The sequence below is a fragment of the Pomacea canaliculata genome, linkage group LG1, assembly GCF_003073045.1.
Source record: "Pomacea canaliculata isolate SZHN2017 linkage group LG1, ASM307304v1, whole genome shotgun sequence".
In the NCBI taxonomy this organism is placed as follows: domain Eukaryota; kingdom Metazoa; phylum Mollusca; class Gastropoda; order Architaenioglossa; family Ampullariidae; genus Pomacea; species Pomacea canaliculata.
Window position 1 is genome coordinate 37,626,939 of NC_037590.1, and position 18,395 is coordinate 37,645,333.

At 41.8% G+C, this 18,395-nt stretch overlaps 1 protein-coding gene across 1 annotated transcript in view; it reads left to right on the top strand.

Annotated features, from left to right (window-relative positions):
- LOC112566923 (glutamate receptor ionotropic, NMDA 3B-like) overlaps positions 1 to 18,395 on the top strand; it is an 82,951-nt gene that overhangs the window by 37,447 nt on the left and 27,109 nt on the right. The window contains 1 exon segment of the mRNA XM_025243355.1: positions 9,835 to 10,554. Coding sequence (XP_025099140.1) covers positions 10,510 to 10,554 — 45 coding nt within the window. The 5' untranslated portion in view covers positions 9,835 to 10,509.

An 18,395-nucleotide genomic window follows, 5' to 3' on the forward strand; every position in this document is an offset into this window, starting at 1 on the left:
CAGGATCATACTGTGATAGAAAAGGACTTGTCACTTCACCAGACACTCGTCTCTGTAATTAATGAAATGATGGTAAAGGAGGGTGTACGTCCAGATGACTTGATTGACAAGGTGTTTACCAACTGAGATGTTGCTAGGGACCAAAGATGCACGTGGTGCAAGATTCCTGCCATTGATACCCGGTGATGTGCTCCACTCGCAGTTTAACGAGACGCTGAGTTTTATTCCCCGAGGGCGTCACGTGACAGTAGGAGGGACAGTGAGGTGACTGAGTACAAGTCACGCATGAGCTAATCGCGCTGATGGCTGTGGTACAGGCTGGCCTGGAGCATGGCTGATACAATACCTTGCAGGTAGTGAGGAATTGATCAAATTCACCTGCGGAAGACATCTTTTGGATGGAAGAATTTCCTTGCTGAATACCTGAGGGATAGAATACCAGTCGGCTTCCAAGAGTACGCATATAAATCTTATTTCAGAACAAGCTTCAAACTTCAGCCCTGTCATTCATTAAATCATTCGACCTCTTCATGTTTTCTGTCTCCTATATTTCGTTCGTTTTTTACCTTTCTTTTGTTTTTGTTTTGTTTTTTGTTTGTTTGTTTGTTGTTTTTTTTTTTGCTTTATTTAATTTTTTGTTCTCTCTTTTGTCTTATTTTTGTGAGCCTTTCTATCGTTCTTTAATTGTTCTTTTTATTTTTTTTTTTATCCTTTTTCCATTTCTTTCCCTTTAATATTTTTTAAGCCGCACTAGATAGAATAAAGTAATTGCAATTAAGCATTAGTTCATAAATCTGTTTTGTGACATGTGAAGAATAATTCTTTCTCTGTATCAGTCAAACATCCATCAGTTCATGTGATATCACAATGTAAAAATATTTCAACTTTCATGTATATGTGTTAGGTGCAAATGCAATTCAAACATTAAACCAGAATATTTTTTTTGGGGAAGCCACCGTTTGTCATACTGAGGCTCAAAGTCGTTGAGCTAATTTAAACGGAAAGAGAACAAATCACAAGTAATCGAAACTTTGATGAAATAAAGTGTACAGTTACAACCGGCGGACTATTTTGTCCACACAGAGATTGTGTTCCCTGTAATGAAATGCATATTGTCAGAAAAATATTGAAGTCGAATCGGGTTCAGTGTCTTGGCTGCAACTTGACGAAGTTCTTGTTTGCTGTCGACTTCTGGATACTTTTTAAGTAGACTGGAATCGCTGGAAATAATGGTTGCTCGCCCCTTTGACATTTACCGAGAATGAGGACTTTTTTTCTAAGTTTCTCTTTCCCAGCTCGTTCCATTTCTGCTGCGTTTCCGTCGAGGTATGTGTTTTCTCTCATCACTTTCTTCATTATTTGGATATTTCTCGTTTTCTATTACCATCTGTTGTTTTCTCTCACATGTGGTGTACATCTGAGTGAGCTTGGTGTCCCACAAACATAAACTCACAGTATGGATGTTGTTGTTAATCTTCCAGAAGGCACAGTAAGAGAAAACAGTGTTGTGATTGTAGCGACTTTAACCTTTAGGGTTAGCTTTAGCTATAGTTGTTTAGGGCTGAGGTTGACAGGTTGAAGGCAGAGTGAGCACTGCTCACTGAGACGACCAATCAGCAGTCTCGCCGACTTTATGGCAAGTGGCTGAACTTGAGTGACCATTAATTTAGGTAGCTTCCAAATTATTTCTTTGGTCAGTCGATTTTTGTTGTTTTTTGTTTTTTGCTTTTGTTTTCTTTGGTTGTTTTTGTTTTGTTTTGATTTTTTGTTGTTGTTTTTTTGCAAAGCGCACTTTTAACGATACGCCTTAATATTTAAAAATTGGTTTTATAGAATTAATTTTGGCCTGGACATATTTGGACAAGTGGTACCTCTGTAAATATAATTTGCTTCATCTGCTTCGACACCTGAATTTGAAAACAGGAGAAGCAGAGTTTGCTAAATATTTGTTAACTGTACGGCCCGCCTGTAGTTTCCATGGTAACCAGACGATTACATCCTCTCTCGTCTCCTGTCGGACTAGAAGTGTGAAGATAATACTTTCATCTGACTTCATTGTCATAAAGGAAGTCTTAATTCCAACCCTTATCATTTATAAATGATTATTAGGTGAGCAGACACACACACACACATACACACACACACACACACACACATACACACACACACTACCATGACACCTCTCTGGTGCTGTGGTGCGTAACGTTTACACCTGAAGTCCTGCTGTCATTTGTTCAGATCATGTTTCATGCCTGCTGCTGTTTACATACCGGGGGCCTCCTGTTTACAGATTTCACAGTTTTACCGTGATGTAGCCTTAGCTTCTGCCTCAACATGAACCACCTGATTCCTTGTTACAAAGAGAGCGAGGGAGGTCAAAGTTCAAGTTGCTCACTCCTTTCAAGCGGGAAAAGAGAGAGGAAGGCTGTCAGTCGATGCTAACATCTGCAAGGTGTTGCCTTTTCTTGTAGGCTTTGATTATACAGGTATAGACACTGAACATAATTACCTGCATTTGACCAGACACGTCTTGTTGTTCAGTCGATTTCCCTCTAGTCATTCTGTGTTAGCTTTGTTTGTGTGGCCATGTTCAAACACAAATTGTCACAGCGCAGGTGTCTCTGCCATAAATTCTATTTGAACACACTTTCCTGATCTTCAGAATATTATCCAGTGCACAAAAATGTCAGGCTTTAGATAGGCAGCAACAAAGCCAATAGATAAAGGAAATTTAGGTATTTATATATATGGATGGATATATACATGGATTGATAAGGGTTTTAGATTTCTGTTATACATTGTTATGATGTATTTGCTACGGGGTGTTCTACATCTCTCCGGTACTTACATGTGAGAGCAGCAAAAGTGATAAGACAATGTATGCTCGTCTTAGCCGCAGACATAAATCAAGATGTTAATGAATTAATTAACAACAGGTTGAGGCAGTTGATGATCAAAAGATGTCAGATTTCTTCGCAAAAAAAAACAAAAAAAAAAAAACAAAAAAAAAAACACATCGCGTGTAATGACATACTCAATATTCTCGGAGTCACCGTTTGAACTCGGATGACTGTCGTTGAATAAGCAGCTCTAGGAGGTTTTTTTTCTGGATTCTCTGGGGACCATCGACATCTCACGTGCCCAACACTTCTAATTTCTTCTCTTCACACCTTCAATCCCCCCATTAGCACAACAAGTTATATCTCCCTGGCTCGTTTAACTTTTCCACTGCGTGCCACCAGCTCGATGTGTGACACAGAAACCCTCGTCTCAACGGACAGAGCAAAGCAGCAACAACCTTCTTGAGTTACGTGTGACGTAGCGCTTGTACAGCGCGTGAGAAACGGAGACACTGAGTTTGCGCATGCGTGCAAGAAAGAAAAGTGTTTTAAGATGTACTTTTGTGTAGGATGTTCTTCGCCATTCATATTCAAAGCCGGAAAGGGCGTCCTTTATTTTAAAGGTGCTAGCGCAATTTCTGTTGCTGTCTCTGGAGATTCGACAGAAGGAAATGAAAGTCATTAAAAAAAAGCAAGTGAGAGCCTGAATAATTGTTGCTCCTGTTATCCTAATGTATGGTTATTTTCCCTCGTGCTCTCTTACAATTCAATGAATAAGGGGCGACTAAAAGCCAGCATCCTTCTCCGTTCTTTTGATCACTCCATCCACATCCACATCTTCTCTTTGTCTGTAATATATACAGCATGCTCCAGAAACGTCACTGCTCATGTTTTTGATGTTAGTTTAATATCGAACCAACAAGTGAAGACTTTTAGTCTCGTATGTAATCAGAGAGACTGGTAATGACCTTTGTTACGCGACTGTTGATTGGTTTATTACATGATCCATCGGATGATACCTACATTCTGTTCATTTACCTGACAGTAAAATGGTTAGACATAATGTCTTTATCATGAACCCTTCATGCTTCTACATTTTTTTTTTTTTTTTATTTGTTTAATTTGTTTGGCAGTTGATAATTTTTGGTCAAGAAGGGAGGACAGTCTTCCCAAAGCATCGGCAGGCCAATGCCAAAAAGAAACCTCAGTTTTAAGCGCAGAAAATCTCTGCAGTTCAGCCATCCTAAAATACTTTATTATCCGAGGCCAAAGCTCTTTTAGAAATGTTCAAGCCATGATGGTTTTAAAAGGCATAGGTCATGCCGCAGATTGATTGCCTCCCCCTCTGTGAGACGTCCGCCACCACGTCTTGCCGGAGAGGGTGGCCGTTGGCCGCCATGGCGCGCACGGAGAGGAGAACCCACTGACCGAGCGCTGTGGAGGAGGAAAAGCCAACGCCCCGAGTCCTGCCTTTTTTGCGGTGTCTTGCAAGGTTTCTCGCACCTAGCAAATTATCTGAGTCTGCAGGGTACTTGCACAGACGGACCACTCGATCAGCTTCTTTCACCTCACTCTGCTCATTCTGTAAGTGGGGTCCGTAGCTTCGAAAACGCCGTTAAACCGCCAGAATTCGCACGGGTAGAGGAATGTATTATAAGGCTAGGCAGAAAGCCTTTAAAGGCACCGGCCTCGCCGCCAGCTGCGAGTAATTTGATCAGACACGAAAGTTTTGCTGCGAGTTTTGCTTCAAGTTCTTGCTCCGGTCGTGGTTCCTGTGAAGTTGGGGACACGAGGCTTGACGGGTCGGTAGCTGTGACGTATATCTTGGTGCGTGACTGCAGCTGCAGTGGAGCGTAAGTGCGTTCGTCATTTTCAGCAGGAAGAGCCTCGTTCTCCAGCTGCACACAGGAGCACGTGTTGTCGTCACGAGGTTAGAAAAAGTTGCAGCCTGTGGGCGAGCTAGGAAACAGATCATGTCCAGGATCCATGGTATCGTTAAGAAGGCGAAACCGCGGCTGTGACGCGTGCTGTAACGTCACGTGCGCTGGAGGCGACCTCGACACATCCTCGGGATGTCGACAGGATGTTGACACTCACCACTTTCAGCAGCAGACAACTGGAGAGGGCTATGATGACTAGAGTTACGCTTCCTAGCAAGACCTTAGGTATGTTACAATAAATATTAAAACAATAGTTTGATATTTCTGTAAAATAATATCATGATGATAATAGGGTGCTTTATGGTCAACAACTGAACTGTAGTCCCATAACATTCGAATGACAATGAAAATGTTTTGTGTTGATGATTGCGTCAACAAAATACTACAGAACATACGATTTTATTTTGTACAACTTGATAAAGATAAACACCATGTGACAGCATTCTGTGATGTTCACACACCAACAAAATCGACTAAAGACTCATTTCTCAGAGCAGGTCATCGTTAGTAACGGACAAATGGCTGTAATGAGGTGTCCTGACTATCAATTTTAAAATCTGAGAGTCAGAGCGGATGGTCACAGATAACAACTTATTTTCGAGGCTCGGCAAATGGTTTGACCTCTCCATGCCAGGCGCAGACGATGGCGGCCCCTGGTTGTCAGACCCCAGCAGCCACGCTCCTAGGTGGAGCCCGGAGTTTAGGCAGGCAAGAAATACGGTTTACTGGTTTACTAGTAATGTTAGCCATGCACATCTGGATACAGATGAGATTATTGACCCTAAAGTTCATCCTCCGTCCTAGAGATCCTCTCTCTTTCTCTCTCTAACACCCACACATGCGCGCGCGTATGTATATATGTATTGCTTTAGGTCTTCAGTATGTATAGGTTTCATATAAATGTAAGATTGGAGCCCGTGTGATTTATACAATCTCTGAAAAGTTAGAATACCTTTTATTTGTCTTGTCATTGCAGATCCACGAAGACTAGTTTGTTGTTTTGTTTACCTGTAGAGTTATGTTGGCGGCAGTTCAAATGTATTTTGGATGAGAAACGTGTTCCTCTCGACGAGTGTGCACTAATGTATAATAAATCTCTGTACTTTTCATATGGCGAATGTTCGTTTACTGATTGAACTTTCAAAATTCCTGTTCCTTCTGGAACATTCTTCATTTCTCCTTCCTATGAGAGAACATCCGATTAAAAGGAACCAGCAATTTGAAAGGACAGGATGCGATGAACTACAGAGTCATGCGGTGACACATCACTAGCCAATAGTTATCTGCGGGTCGCAATCTCACAGACTTATAAACATAAGTGCAAGCCTCACACCAATTAATAGCAGCCCTGAGAAATGTCTGCAACCACGAAGGAGACTGTAGCATCCTTCCTACACCTCCGGTTGTCTTGACGACCGATGGCTTTCACTTTTGCCGTCATGCGATCTTCTCTCAGAAACCATGGCAATGCAGCTTATTATGTAAGGCAACACGCGAGTGAGGGGTGGTGTTGGAATTCTGCATCCTGGTTCTCAAGTTCTCATGATTTGTTTTCTTTCTTTGTACATCCCTCTGCCGTTCTGTCTTTCTCCCGTTTGTTCTCAATCATACCCATCCTGAAATTTTTGCGAGATTTAGAAAACATCCAATCTGTGCAGGCGATACACATTTTGCTTTTATGTTTGTGAGTTTGGAGGGTTCCTCAAGGAACTTCTCACGTCTCTAGACCTGAGTGTTACAGTTAATGACAAGATAGAGTGTTTATTTCCTGGCACACGCTTTCCTAGAGCGTACTTGTCTTCTTGAAGTTAAATACTTGATATCATTTGCTTGGTCCCTGGTTGTGGTACCCGTTGTGGATTGCACTTCTTACCCGAATATTTATACCTGCTTGCACAGAAAAGACGGAGCTTACTTTTTGTTTGTTTATTTTTTTGACAAAGAAAATCTCACGAAATGTAGATAGCTGCAGTTTGAATCTGTAAAAGTTTTTTGCACGTGCTTGATCCGTGTGAAATATGTGCATACGCTCTGGTGCATCCTCTCATGGACAAAGGGAATGGAAGACAAGAGATGGAAGAGTCGGATGTTGCAGACCTTCTATTGTGAAGCGGAAATTTAATGGAGCTTGCACAATCCAGGAATTCAATCTACTCTCACTGATTATTCTTCTTCCCTACAAACGGATGTCCAAGAGATGTCCATAAAGCCAGTATCAAAGATATCAGGAAGTATCTCACTCTCAACATCCTGATGCATTGGTAAAAATTGAAATGGCTGTACACTTCAGATGTCGTTATTATGAATCAAAATAACTTTACCCACCCTAACCCTCCTTGAGTATATTTTGCATGAGCCCAGTATCTACTGTCAGTTGGCATCACAGTAGTATGCATGACGGAGACATAAATTATTAGAGGACCTCCAATCTCTGGTCCTAGTTACAGTACAGGCTACAGGCTAACCCTGAAGGTAACCTTACCTCTGCTTTATAAGTAAAGCTTCAAGTGTGTTTACTGTTTACTTCATATGTATCTTGACCACATGCAGTTCCACTAAACTGATCACCTTCCCCGATTCGCTTCACTGCCCCCAAGATGCGCCCGACCGCCGTTTCTATTTTCGTCCACTGAACGTTTGGCATGTTTTCCACTGGCATGTGCTCTGGCAAAGCGATACCTGCGAATCTACAAGTTGAAACGCTTACCTGCTCCGCAATGCATGATGGGATCTTCATCAACACTTTCGTGTTGTTTTTCTCTCAGGTACGAGTGCCCAGAAAAAATAACGATCATTCTCGATGAAAAAACAAGATTGTGAAATTGCAAGGGGTAAAAACAAACCACCCTCAAATCGAGAACGTGCGGGGGTAGGTAGTGCACACATACTTTACACCGAGCTGATTCAAGAACGAGCTATTTAGAGACTGAACTATTTAGAGATATAATGGAAACTGGATACTGTAGTGACGGGAGTGCTGCCGACAGAAGGACTCCCTAGATGACTGTTTCTCGGGAAACATGGTATTTTCTTGATCCCTGCACAGCCTGGCACCACGGGTGGCTTTCGTCAGGGAGGACTGTCATGTCATGCAGGAAGGACACACCGGGGAGTCAATCGGCGTTAAGTAGAGCCTCTCAGCATCTTTCATTCTTCCCCTGATTCCTTCATTACTGCACCCACAGCCTGCAGGCTGGACCTTCTCAATCCTTTCATTACCGAACCCGGATCTTGTACAAAGAGGCTCAGCTTTTAGTCGACTCTTGATGGTTTTGGTTTTATCTGTTTAATACGAACTTCTGTTTGGTCATTTGCCAGACTGTGTGTCTGTGTGTGTGACTGCGTGCGTGCGCATCTGTGATGAACATTTTACTGTTTAGGAAAGGATACACCGCGATTCTCATTAAACCCTCGGTTATTACCATAAATCAGTAATGTATACCTTACATCATTATATTTCGCGTTCACCAAGGTCTACCTGCCACCTGGCTCTAGCATCCATTTCTTTTAACAGGTATTGCTTTGATCCCCTTTCCCCCAGGCAACAGCTTTTTTCTCCTGAATCTCTCCATTTTATGGGAACACATATCTTATCCTTCTTCTTTAATATAAATGTTTTAATGTAATGAACGGGGTGCTTGTGGTGCGAAAGATTATTTGAAGGAAATGAAACTTATTTATTTTTTATTTCCTTTATTTACGATGTGCACGATGTTTTGGCTCGCACTACATGCGCATTATCTCAAGCAGCAGAACGCGGAGTGATATATCAAGCGGAGGATCATGCTCGTGGGTTGCGGGCGATGTTGTGGTGTTTATGGCTGTGGTTGGCCGCCGACATATTTACTGCTAGAACATGGAATACATATGTAACGATAGCAGTGGTCTGTCTCCTTTTTCCGATGAAACTAGTTCTTGCTTCCTAGCCACTTAGCTTTCAGACCTTGGTACTTGACTCTGGACACTTGGCTACTTCTGACCGCTTGGAGTGACAGTCAAGTGCGCAAACGTGTTCATAATATTTTTGTAAAAATTTGTGAGTTCTTATCAAGGATGCAATTTTAGATGAGATACTTCCTAGTCAAGATTATCTAGAAAATTTATTTTTTTTTCAATTCGTATAAAAGAAGCGAAGGGTATTACTGTTAATTCTTCATTCACACCATTCTAGAACTCGACTGCATTTAAATAAACACCGGTTATGACCATGACCAGAAAAAAAAATAAATAAAAATGTGTATTTTTTGTTTTTTTTTTCGTTTTCTGGATGTGACATTGGACAGACTTTCTTGTGACGTTTGTCAGACGTTTCACAATACCCGTGGGGCGCCCTCTGGCTGCGGTCTGTGCAATCAAACTGTCTGATGCGTGTTTTGAACACAAACACTTGGATGTCAGGTCCATGGTTCAGCTACCTTTTGTTTAATTAACTTTGACAGCTGAATGCTAACTAATCTCTGTTTCTTAATTGTCTTTTCTGTGATTTTACTCTTGAAACATCCTCACTACTAGAATCTTTGTTATATAAAATACATATATATGAAAAATGGGAAGGAGTGAGAGGTACATGTACACTTTCACACACAAACACTCACACGTGTACACACACACTTTTACCCAATAGTCAAACTCATTTACAAAATTTTTATTTTATTGTAAGGGATCTTTTCAACTTTTCTTTGCCAAGTGTTGGACATCCTTGGTAATGTTTCCTGCTCCGGACACTGAGCAGCAGCATAAATGTTTGCTGGTCTGGAGACCGACATTAATGACTGTCTTTATGTGCTCGTCATGATGAGATAAGCTCAACATCTCTTTAAAGTATAATTAGTTGTCATAAAAATTAGCGTAGACGTTAAGGTGTACTTTAATTTTATTACAAACATTTTAGTGTTTCGCTCTATAACAGAAATAGAAGTAAACACTATCATATAAAAAAGAAGACTTGGCGGTTGCTGGTAATCAACGTTTCGACGGTAACGAACCGTTAATTACATGAGAAAAGTTACTTCTTTGTCTTTAAAATCTTGCACAAACCTCTCTTTCTTATTCAGGGTCACCGGCGAGGGGTCAGACGAGAAGAGCGCCCCCTGAAAGCTTCCGCCTCTTCCTCCAGCTCCTCTTCCTTCCGCTCTCATCATGTCTGCCTTAGCAACAATCATCACCTCAACGTCCTCCACCATGGCGACAACAACCTCCATCACTTTGACCTTACTGCTCTTAGCAGCGCCCCCTCGTGTTGGCGTTTCGGCGGAGCGTCGTCGACGCGGCGGAGATAACTCCGCGGACCTTTACTCCGACTCCGGTGCTGGCGCCTTATCGCTACCTGACGTGCAGCAACCCGCCAGCATGAACGTCAGCAGTCTGGGGGAGGCTCTGTTCCTCCTGTCCAGCATGTACCTGTCGCTGGTGCAGCCCAGCAAGGTGGCGCCCCGACAGGTGGCTCTACAGTTTATCTCCCCCAGTTCCCCCTTCACGGCCATGACACCGCGGAGTTCGAGCGTTACTTCAGATCTTTCCAGTCTCTCTTGGGGTCCGATCTTCCCTTCAAGGTCTTGCCCGTGGCCTCGTGGATTAGGAAGGGCAACCCTGGGGAGATCCTGCAGATTTTGTGCAACCAGACCTTCTCGAATAATGTGGTGACAGTGATTTACATCAACAACCCTCAGTTGTTGAAGGTGGCGCCGAGTACAGTCAGATACTTGCAGCAGCTGCTGCACAGCGTGGGGATGCCCATGATTTCCTGGGATATGGAGTTTTCTATGTCTCGAAAGGTGAGTAATGAGTTGTCACAATTTTTGTCCTCCTGTCTCTGGCTGTGCTTGAGTTTGGCTGTCTTGTTTTCTTTTCCATCTTTGTTTGTCATTTTCTCTCTCTCTGTTGTTGACGGGTGATAGCGCGGGTGTTTTACTCGTTATTTATTTATTTGTCTCAGCCACGATATTAGCCAGTCAACCTTTTCCAGGCCATTTAATTTTTCAAATGTTTGAATTCATTAGTCTGAGAAGCATTATGGTTGTCTTGTCGCTCCGGCTCTCGTTTTTATTGCATCATGGGAAATGCGAGCACTTGATGAGGGTAGCGCAGAAGTAGGTTCATCATATATTTTTTTTTCAGATATTTTTTGTTTATTTTCAAGTTTATATTTTTATAAAATAATAATAGCCTCTCGTAATTTGTACTCGTTGCAGCTTCGCTACTTAACCATTGATGAATTGTTGGTTGTGACCGTTATGATGTAGGTGTTTGCCCTACAAATGGGCTTTAGATGTGGGGTTGCATGGTTTTTGTTTTTTGCTATGATGAGCCACTTGTCATATCTATTTCTTGTAACTAGTATTGTTTATGTTTTTTTTTTAACTCGGCACAATTGGCAAGTGCCCATTGGGATTTAATGAAATTTGTCATGTCATTGGTATTTTTCTTTTATCACATAAATAGAAGAATATTTTTCTACATCCCTTAATTTTTTCATACTTTTTTATTTGTTAGTTTGAGAAACCATGTAATTGTCTTGTCGCTTTCGCATTTTTACGCTAAGAGACATCATTGTCAACTCTACCACCACTCGAGCCAATGGAAAATGATTCCACTTACTTGTGGGCAGTCTTTGTAAAGATAAATGCTAAGAGAGTCAACCTTTACAGAAAGTCTGTATGCTAACTTGGTATCAGCGGACCTAAACTTTCCACAATAAAATGTCGGTCAACCTCAACTGTCCCACTTGTGGGTGAGCAAGCTGACCCCACGACTGTGTTCACTTGCACAGAAAAGCGATTACCAACAGCAGGTATAACCATAGACCATGGTATTCTCCTCGAAAGATTTTTCATGCCGAATCGATGGAGGCCTGGATCAGCAACGACCATGCACTCTACCGGAAGCCTCCATGGTGAGAAAAGTGTGCTAATTGAGCCACAGATGATATGGAATTGAGATAAGATACACCCAGTGGTTCGTGAAACCAGTCTGGCAAAGTAAAACAGCTCCCCCACGAGCTATACCGGTAGTAGTGGGACTGGGAAAGGGCAAAGGCCAGGATTTCAGGAGCCAGCAACTGATGAAAGCATGAACCTGGTACAGTGGGAAGAATGTCAAATATGAATATGGCATAGAGCCCCCCGCATCCCTGTACAAAAGCATGTGATCAGAGCAGTGATCAGCTGTAGGTTTATTTCTCATTGCATCTCTGGCAGGTCTCGTGATGTGACTATTGTCAAGTAAATGCTCCAACTTTCACGGACTATGACAACGATGTGGATTACAGAGCTAGACGAGGTTACAAAGTTAGTCCCGAAAAAGAGGTGGTCCTCTTTGGCCCTTGTGACCCGGCACGACACTCTGTCTGTCCAAGACACTCCTTGAAGGTACCTGGAACAAGGCGGTGGCCAGAGACCATTGTCAACCCATACAGACGGTAGTGGCGGGCCTTGTATATCTTTGTGCTTTTCCCAACGATCGGTACCAGTCAAGAACAAATTACTGACTGACCGACATCGTTAAAGAGCATACACGATAATAATCAGTGTTAACCCTATGAAAACTTTCACAGTTTTCCACCACCAACAAACTCGTGCTCATTCGTTCTTGCCCAGTTGGACCACTCCATCTCCCTGTTTGTTGGTCCTCCAAACACCAAACTCGAGAAGCTTCGAGGGATGTAACAATGACATTACCCACATTGTCTTCCGTGAGCGCAAATCTGATCACGTGACACCTCTACTCCGAGGGTTGGCTGTCGGTATCCACTGACTACACGGCAGCCAGACTCCACTAACGTCGTCACCACGTGCTTGCCGGGGGACATCTGTGGAAGCTATTAACACTTTATCAGCCAAGTCAGCCTCTCCGACCTGCTGATGCCAGCCTCCTGCATGTGCCACATGTGCTTTAAGAAGCAATTCTTACATTTTCTGGGTTTTTTTTCAGTTCCCGATAAACTGAGACAAAATAAACTCTCGGTTTTTCCTCTCCATCGATTTCGTTCTCAGATGGTCGTGCGTGTTATGCGACATGTTTGCCCATAGTCAATTCGTTGAGATGCAGACTTTAAATATTTAAAATTTCTCTGGTTGGTTATAATTCTGTGGAGATTTATGGGAGTTTCTTTGTAATTAATACGTATTCTCACCCTGATTAATCTATTATCGATATTTATCGAGATTGTAATATAAATATGTTTTAATCCTCGCCCTACTTGTCACATTGATGCACGGCATATTGTTGCTGAGCAAACAATTCCACAGAATTTTACAAAATTAGAAAATTGACTACATGAGTCTCTTTGAAGTAAATAAGTAATGTAATAAAATCATCATCTCTGTCATCGCCATCATCTCATTATGTCCTTCCTTATTGTGTTTGTGCGGCATTGAGGACGTTTCATGTTGTGATGGTGGTATGTTCCATATATTAGTACCTGCGAAAACTCCTCCCTGACTCACCTGTTGCCATCTGATGCAGGTCCTGGATGACGATCTAGCATCTCCAGTTCACAACAGTAGCATTCGTTTACACCTGTACTTCAGTTAAAAACCTGTATTGTTTGCAGCTTACCTTTTGACCTCACACACACACAAACACATATACAAACCCAAACCATGCACATATTTATAATAAAAACTATCGCTCACACATATGATTCACACTCACGGAACCGAAACACAACCATGTCCACTCTATAACAAACACAGTCATGTTTCATTGATTATCGAATTACTTCATCCCCATCCTCCCTCTTGTTGTTTTACTCTCACACACATACACACTTGTCCTTCTGCATTATTTGTACAGTTTCTGTGGTTACACAAAGATTTCGTTTGAACAATAGTCTTTCCTTACTTCCATAGGAAGATATGGAAGAACATTTTTTCGTATCTATCCCTCTGGTAGATACTATAATTATCAGCTTGTCTAGAGGTCGTGGGAGGGAGCCTGTACATGGCTGCAGAAGTCGTGGATGTGGGCTGGTGGATGTTTCTCATCGATCGGGTGGCTGCTGCTGCTGCTGCTGCCAGTGTTCAGGGTGGCGGAGGTGAGGCGGTGTTACAACTGTCAGTCGACAACCGCACCGCACTTCATCCTGACAGGAGAACAATTGCTACAAGTCTTGTTCTTCCGTGAAGGCCTTTAAACAAAAGTTAAACGAAACTTGAAATAAATAAACTTTGATTATAAACCTTATGTGTGAAAATTCCTTATTTTCTTGTTTTTTTCTTTCTACGATTTCTTCTTTGTTTCATTTTCTGTTTTTATCATTTTTTCTTTTTTTCTTTTAAATGTGAGCCGTCAAGCGCCTGGCTCGTAAAACCAGAAACATTGGCGCTAGTGTCTCTGTCCGTCATGGTAGAGTGTTGTCACTGATTTTATGAGCAACGGACCTGATAAACTAACGGCCTCGTACTGGTTTGCCTTTTCCCTTTAAAATAATAAAAAAAGTCCGAGGAATGACGTATGAAGCAGAATAAGGGTCATGACCTCAATTTGAAGAACTGGCGATGGCGTCAAATTAACCGACGATGTCCGTGTCGACCTACCAAAGAACCCACGACTGGCAATATATTTCCTGACAACGATTATTGCCTCTCATGCATCAGACCCTCGATAGTTCATTAAGTAGCATTCTGTTAACTAACTGGACTGTCGGCATAAACGGAGAGAAATTTGGTGGAACTGCGCCGGATTTGAACCTTTGCAATCCGGGGGCAGCCAGCACGAGGCAACAACGACAGACTGAGGACAACAACGACAACAGGGCTTGTTGGGCAGAATAAGCAGTGCCAGAGCTCACTGACCGCCTGAGACCACACACCAGGGAAAGGCATAAATGGAAATGATGTACACGTGAATGTCGTAAGACAGTTCCTGACATCTGTTGTAAATATTTACAGACTCCTCGCTTACACGTGGCGCCAGAAGTTTCAGTTGTAATGTGTTTCCCCTCCTTCATTGTTACTCCCCTCGTGTAAATTATGGCCAAACTTTCCAAACAGAGTTTGAGCTGTTATTTTTTTCTTCGTCACAGTTTACTAAAGAAAAGACAAGATTATTATACGACTACCACAATTTTGAAGCATGTGGAGGTATTGGTGGTCATTGAAAGATTCAGCCGAAAAACAAAACCCACCCGCCCCTCCAAAAATACTATAATTACACTCAAAGGAAACACGTGCTTAGTTTATGTAAATAAATAAAAAATAATTGGCCATTCATTCTTCCATTCTTTAAGTTCACAGGCGCTGATAGTGTCTCATGTTGCTATAGATACTGGGAGACTGGAGGATAATTGCCAGAGCAAGAAATTCAATGCCTAAAGTATATTAACAATAGATAAAACATAAAATTGTGTTGTTTATTAAAGAACAGTGTTAGAACACAATTTCTTTCTAAAAGAAAATATAATTTGTGGTGAGAGGGCTATACCATCTTTTCAAACAGCCGATCCAATTATTTCAGAAGCCGACTGTCTTATTGTCCAATCTTGTCATCTCACGATGGACAAAATCTTGCAGATTATTATGGTCTTGGTCGTAAGCAAATTCGATTAATTAAAAGATTTTGTGTGGCATGAACGACTCTCTTGGCACTCCTTACCATCCCAAGGCAGGCAAATAGAACTTTCGTAAAGTACAAGAGCTTAGCTGGGTGCCGCGGGTGAGCCAGACCCAAAGTGTGGCACCTGACCTCTGACCCCTGAAGGTCTTGTCCCGCGCCGGTGGGGCAGCTGCTGCTGGTGGTACCACGTGCGGGGGGGGCATCCGAGGGAGGAAGGGCATCTCGAGTCGTCATCAGAGACGGTCCTTGCAGTGCCCCCCAGGGAGGGTGTCTGCGATCTCGTACCTTGAGTGACCTCCTAAATGCCCTCCCCTCTGTGGCCCTGTGTTTCCGCAATGTGAAGGAACCCGATAAACCAGTCTGTGGACCAGCTCATCCAGATATCCTTCCTTCTGTTTGTCTGCCTGTTTATCCAGCTGAATGTCTTCCCGTCTGTCTTCATTCAACTCCTTGTCTTGTAAAAAGAAAAATTGAAAACATTTTTTTCACACGTGTACATAATTTTGCCTTCGAATAAAGATAATGAACACGCACGCTCTCTCTCTCACAAACAAACAAATAAACTCATAAATATATTTAAACAACAAAGCTTTAAAATGTGAATCTGTGTGTACTATGTTTTTCTTGGCCTGCCAGTATGAAGGTGTGAAATAACAGTTCCAGCAGCGATCAGGCATCCCGATGTCAGCGTGTCTTGTCGTCGTCCACTTTCCTATCGAAGATTGATCTTCACCATTTCGTTTTTAACTTTTCCTCCCGTTAAGAATTTTTCCAGATGCCTCTTTTTTTCAAAAAACCTTATAATGATTACTGACACGTTCAGAATGTTTCTTCTTTTTTGTTCTGTAGATTTAGTGAGTTCTTTCCTGTTTCATCTTTGCTTCCCGGTAATCATAAGAAATTAAAGCTGTGCACTTTATTTTCGCACGAAGTTTGTTCACATGTTGTTTTAAATACTAGAAAGGTTGAAATAAATCAACCGCTACTTTTCTTGCATTACTGATTGGGAAAAACCAGTGGAGTCATCCTACACCATTGTTTATTTTAAGGAGAAGATTTATACATGTTTACTGTAAACAAAACGTTGGCGAAAAGTGAGAGAAAGTACTGCTGGTGACAGAGACAGTGGAATGGGATGTATGACACCGCCATATTGATTCCTTTTTGTGGTAGAGGCAAGATGATAGTTGTCTCCAATCATCTAGCAGCGATTTTCTGGTTGGAAAGGTTGCTGAGATGAGGACGGAGACATTTTTTTTTTTACACAAAGCTTTGTTACTGTTTGCATTCTAGAACTTTCAGTTCACTTCTCGACCTCAACTTGAACTGTCGTGTGAATTTTTATCATTTGTTTTATTAGATGGTTCTCTCTATATCACCTTGGTTTTAGGTTAGAGCTTCAGTTTCTAACTTCCTTGGCATCAGGTATAGAAAATAGGATTCTTGTTGTGAACACAGCCAATGTGATTGAAAAAAATGTGTTTCGCGGTTCAAGAGGTGAAAAACATGAACTATGAAGACTTGTAAACCTAAATTCAGCTGTAAAGGTCTAGAGATTATTAAGATTATTATTCCAGCCTGTTTACAGGTGTCTTAATTACATTTGAGGAAATGAAACATTCTATATCAGCTAATTAAAGGTTGTATAGTACAACAGTCGGTACATTTTGAGGAACACAGATACAAAGGAACTTAAAAAGATGTTTATAAGATTAGAGGAACATCTTTCATCCGGAGCCATGTTTATAAGAAGACATCTATAATCCAATGCAACGGCAGGTTTTTTTTTTTAATTTGTCTATTCTAATCCACGATCTGTTTAGACAAATCATATCTCCATCTTTTCTGACCATCAGCTTCGAAGTTGGCATAAGTGGTAGTGTGTACAAACAATCTTCACAAACAGACAGAGAGATGAAACAGACAGCACGACAGTTTTGTTTATAACAAACCAAACACAAAGCATCTCTCTGTCGCCTTATCTCATCCCCGAATTTTAAATTTCCTTCATCTGCTTCCTGTTGTTAGAAGCTGTGGTATAGGAACTTGCTAAGCTTTCGGAGGAGAGGGAGGGATTATTCCATGGTGACAGTGAACGATGTTCACATTCTTGCCTCAGAATCTTGTGTGAGGGGGCGGCTGCTCCAAGTTGTTCTCACGATGTCAATACTTTATCGAGAGACATCGTCGAGAATATTTTCCATCCTGGTCATGTATAGAAGTGTGCACGCGCCTCTGATGAACCTGTCTCAATGTACATCAAACCTTGCCCCGTGATTCTCACTTCATTGCAGACTCCTGGCCTCACAAAGTTATGTTGCTGAACACAAAAATACATTTCCTGCTCGCTTGGTGAGCACTTTCCCTCATCTTCCTGAGTGCGTCCCTCTGGCTTTGATCTCTCCCCGCACTTTCTACATGCATTGCTAGATATAAATTTTGTTACCGTGATTACCGTGGAACTAATCAGACACAAAAAATAAAAATGTTTTCCCCAGTACCATTCGCATGAATCCTGACGAATATTTGTGAACTTTGGCAGTGGACAAGAACTTCGGGCAACACTGCATCTGCGAAAAACTTGTTAAGGTGGCGAGGTGGACACTGCGAGCTTGAAGGGGGATGCAGTAGATAACTATTGTCAGCTCAGTCCCCTAGGGGACGAACACGCACATCAAGTCTTGCTGATAACAGTCCTTACCATCTGACACTGCTATTTGTCAAATGATTGCTCTAGCAAACTACAGCCTGTATGTCTAATGAAGATGGCAACTGTGCATAAAACTTGATGTATCCATGGCCTGTCTCTTACAGAACCATTCCAACGACCACCAGAAAAAAAAAAATTAAACATGTTTCAGGATATTTCTTCCTTATTTATTTTGAGGTTCTCATAATACTACCGTCAGCTCTTACAATTACTGCTTCAGTCATTACTAATAGTATTTTTCATTATTATTACATCTTTTTGTTCTGTTGTTGTGTTACACTGTATCATCACCATCTACAAATTACTTTCATTTAATAATGCTGTTGAAGAATTTTACCTGCCATCTTAGCT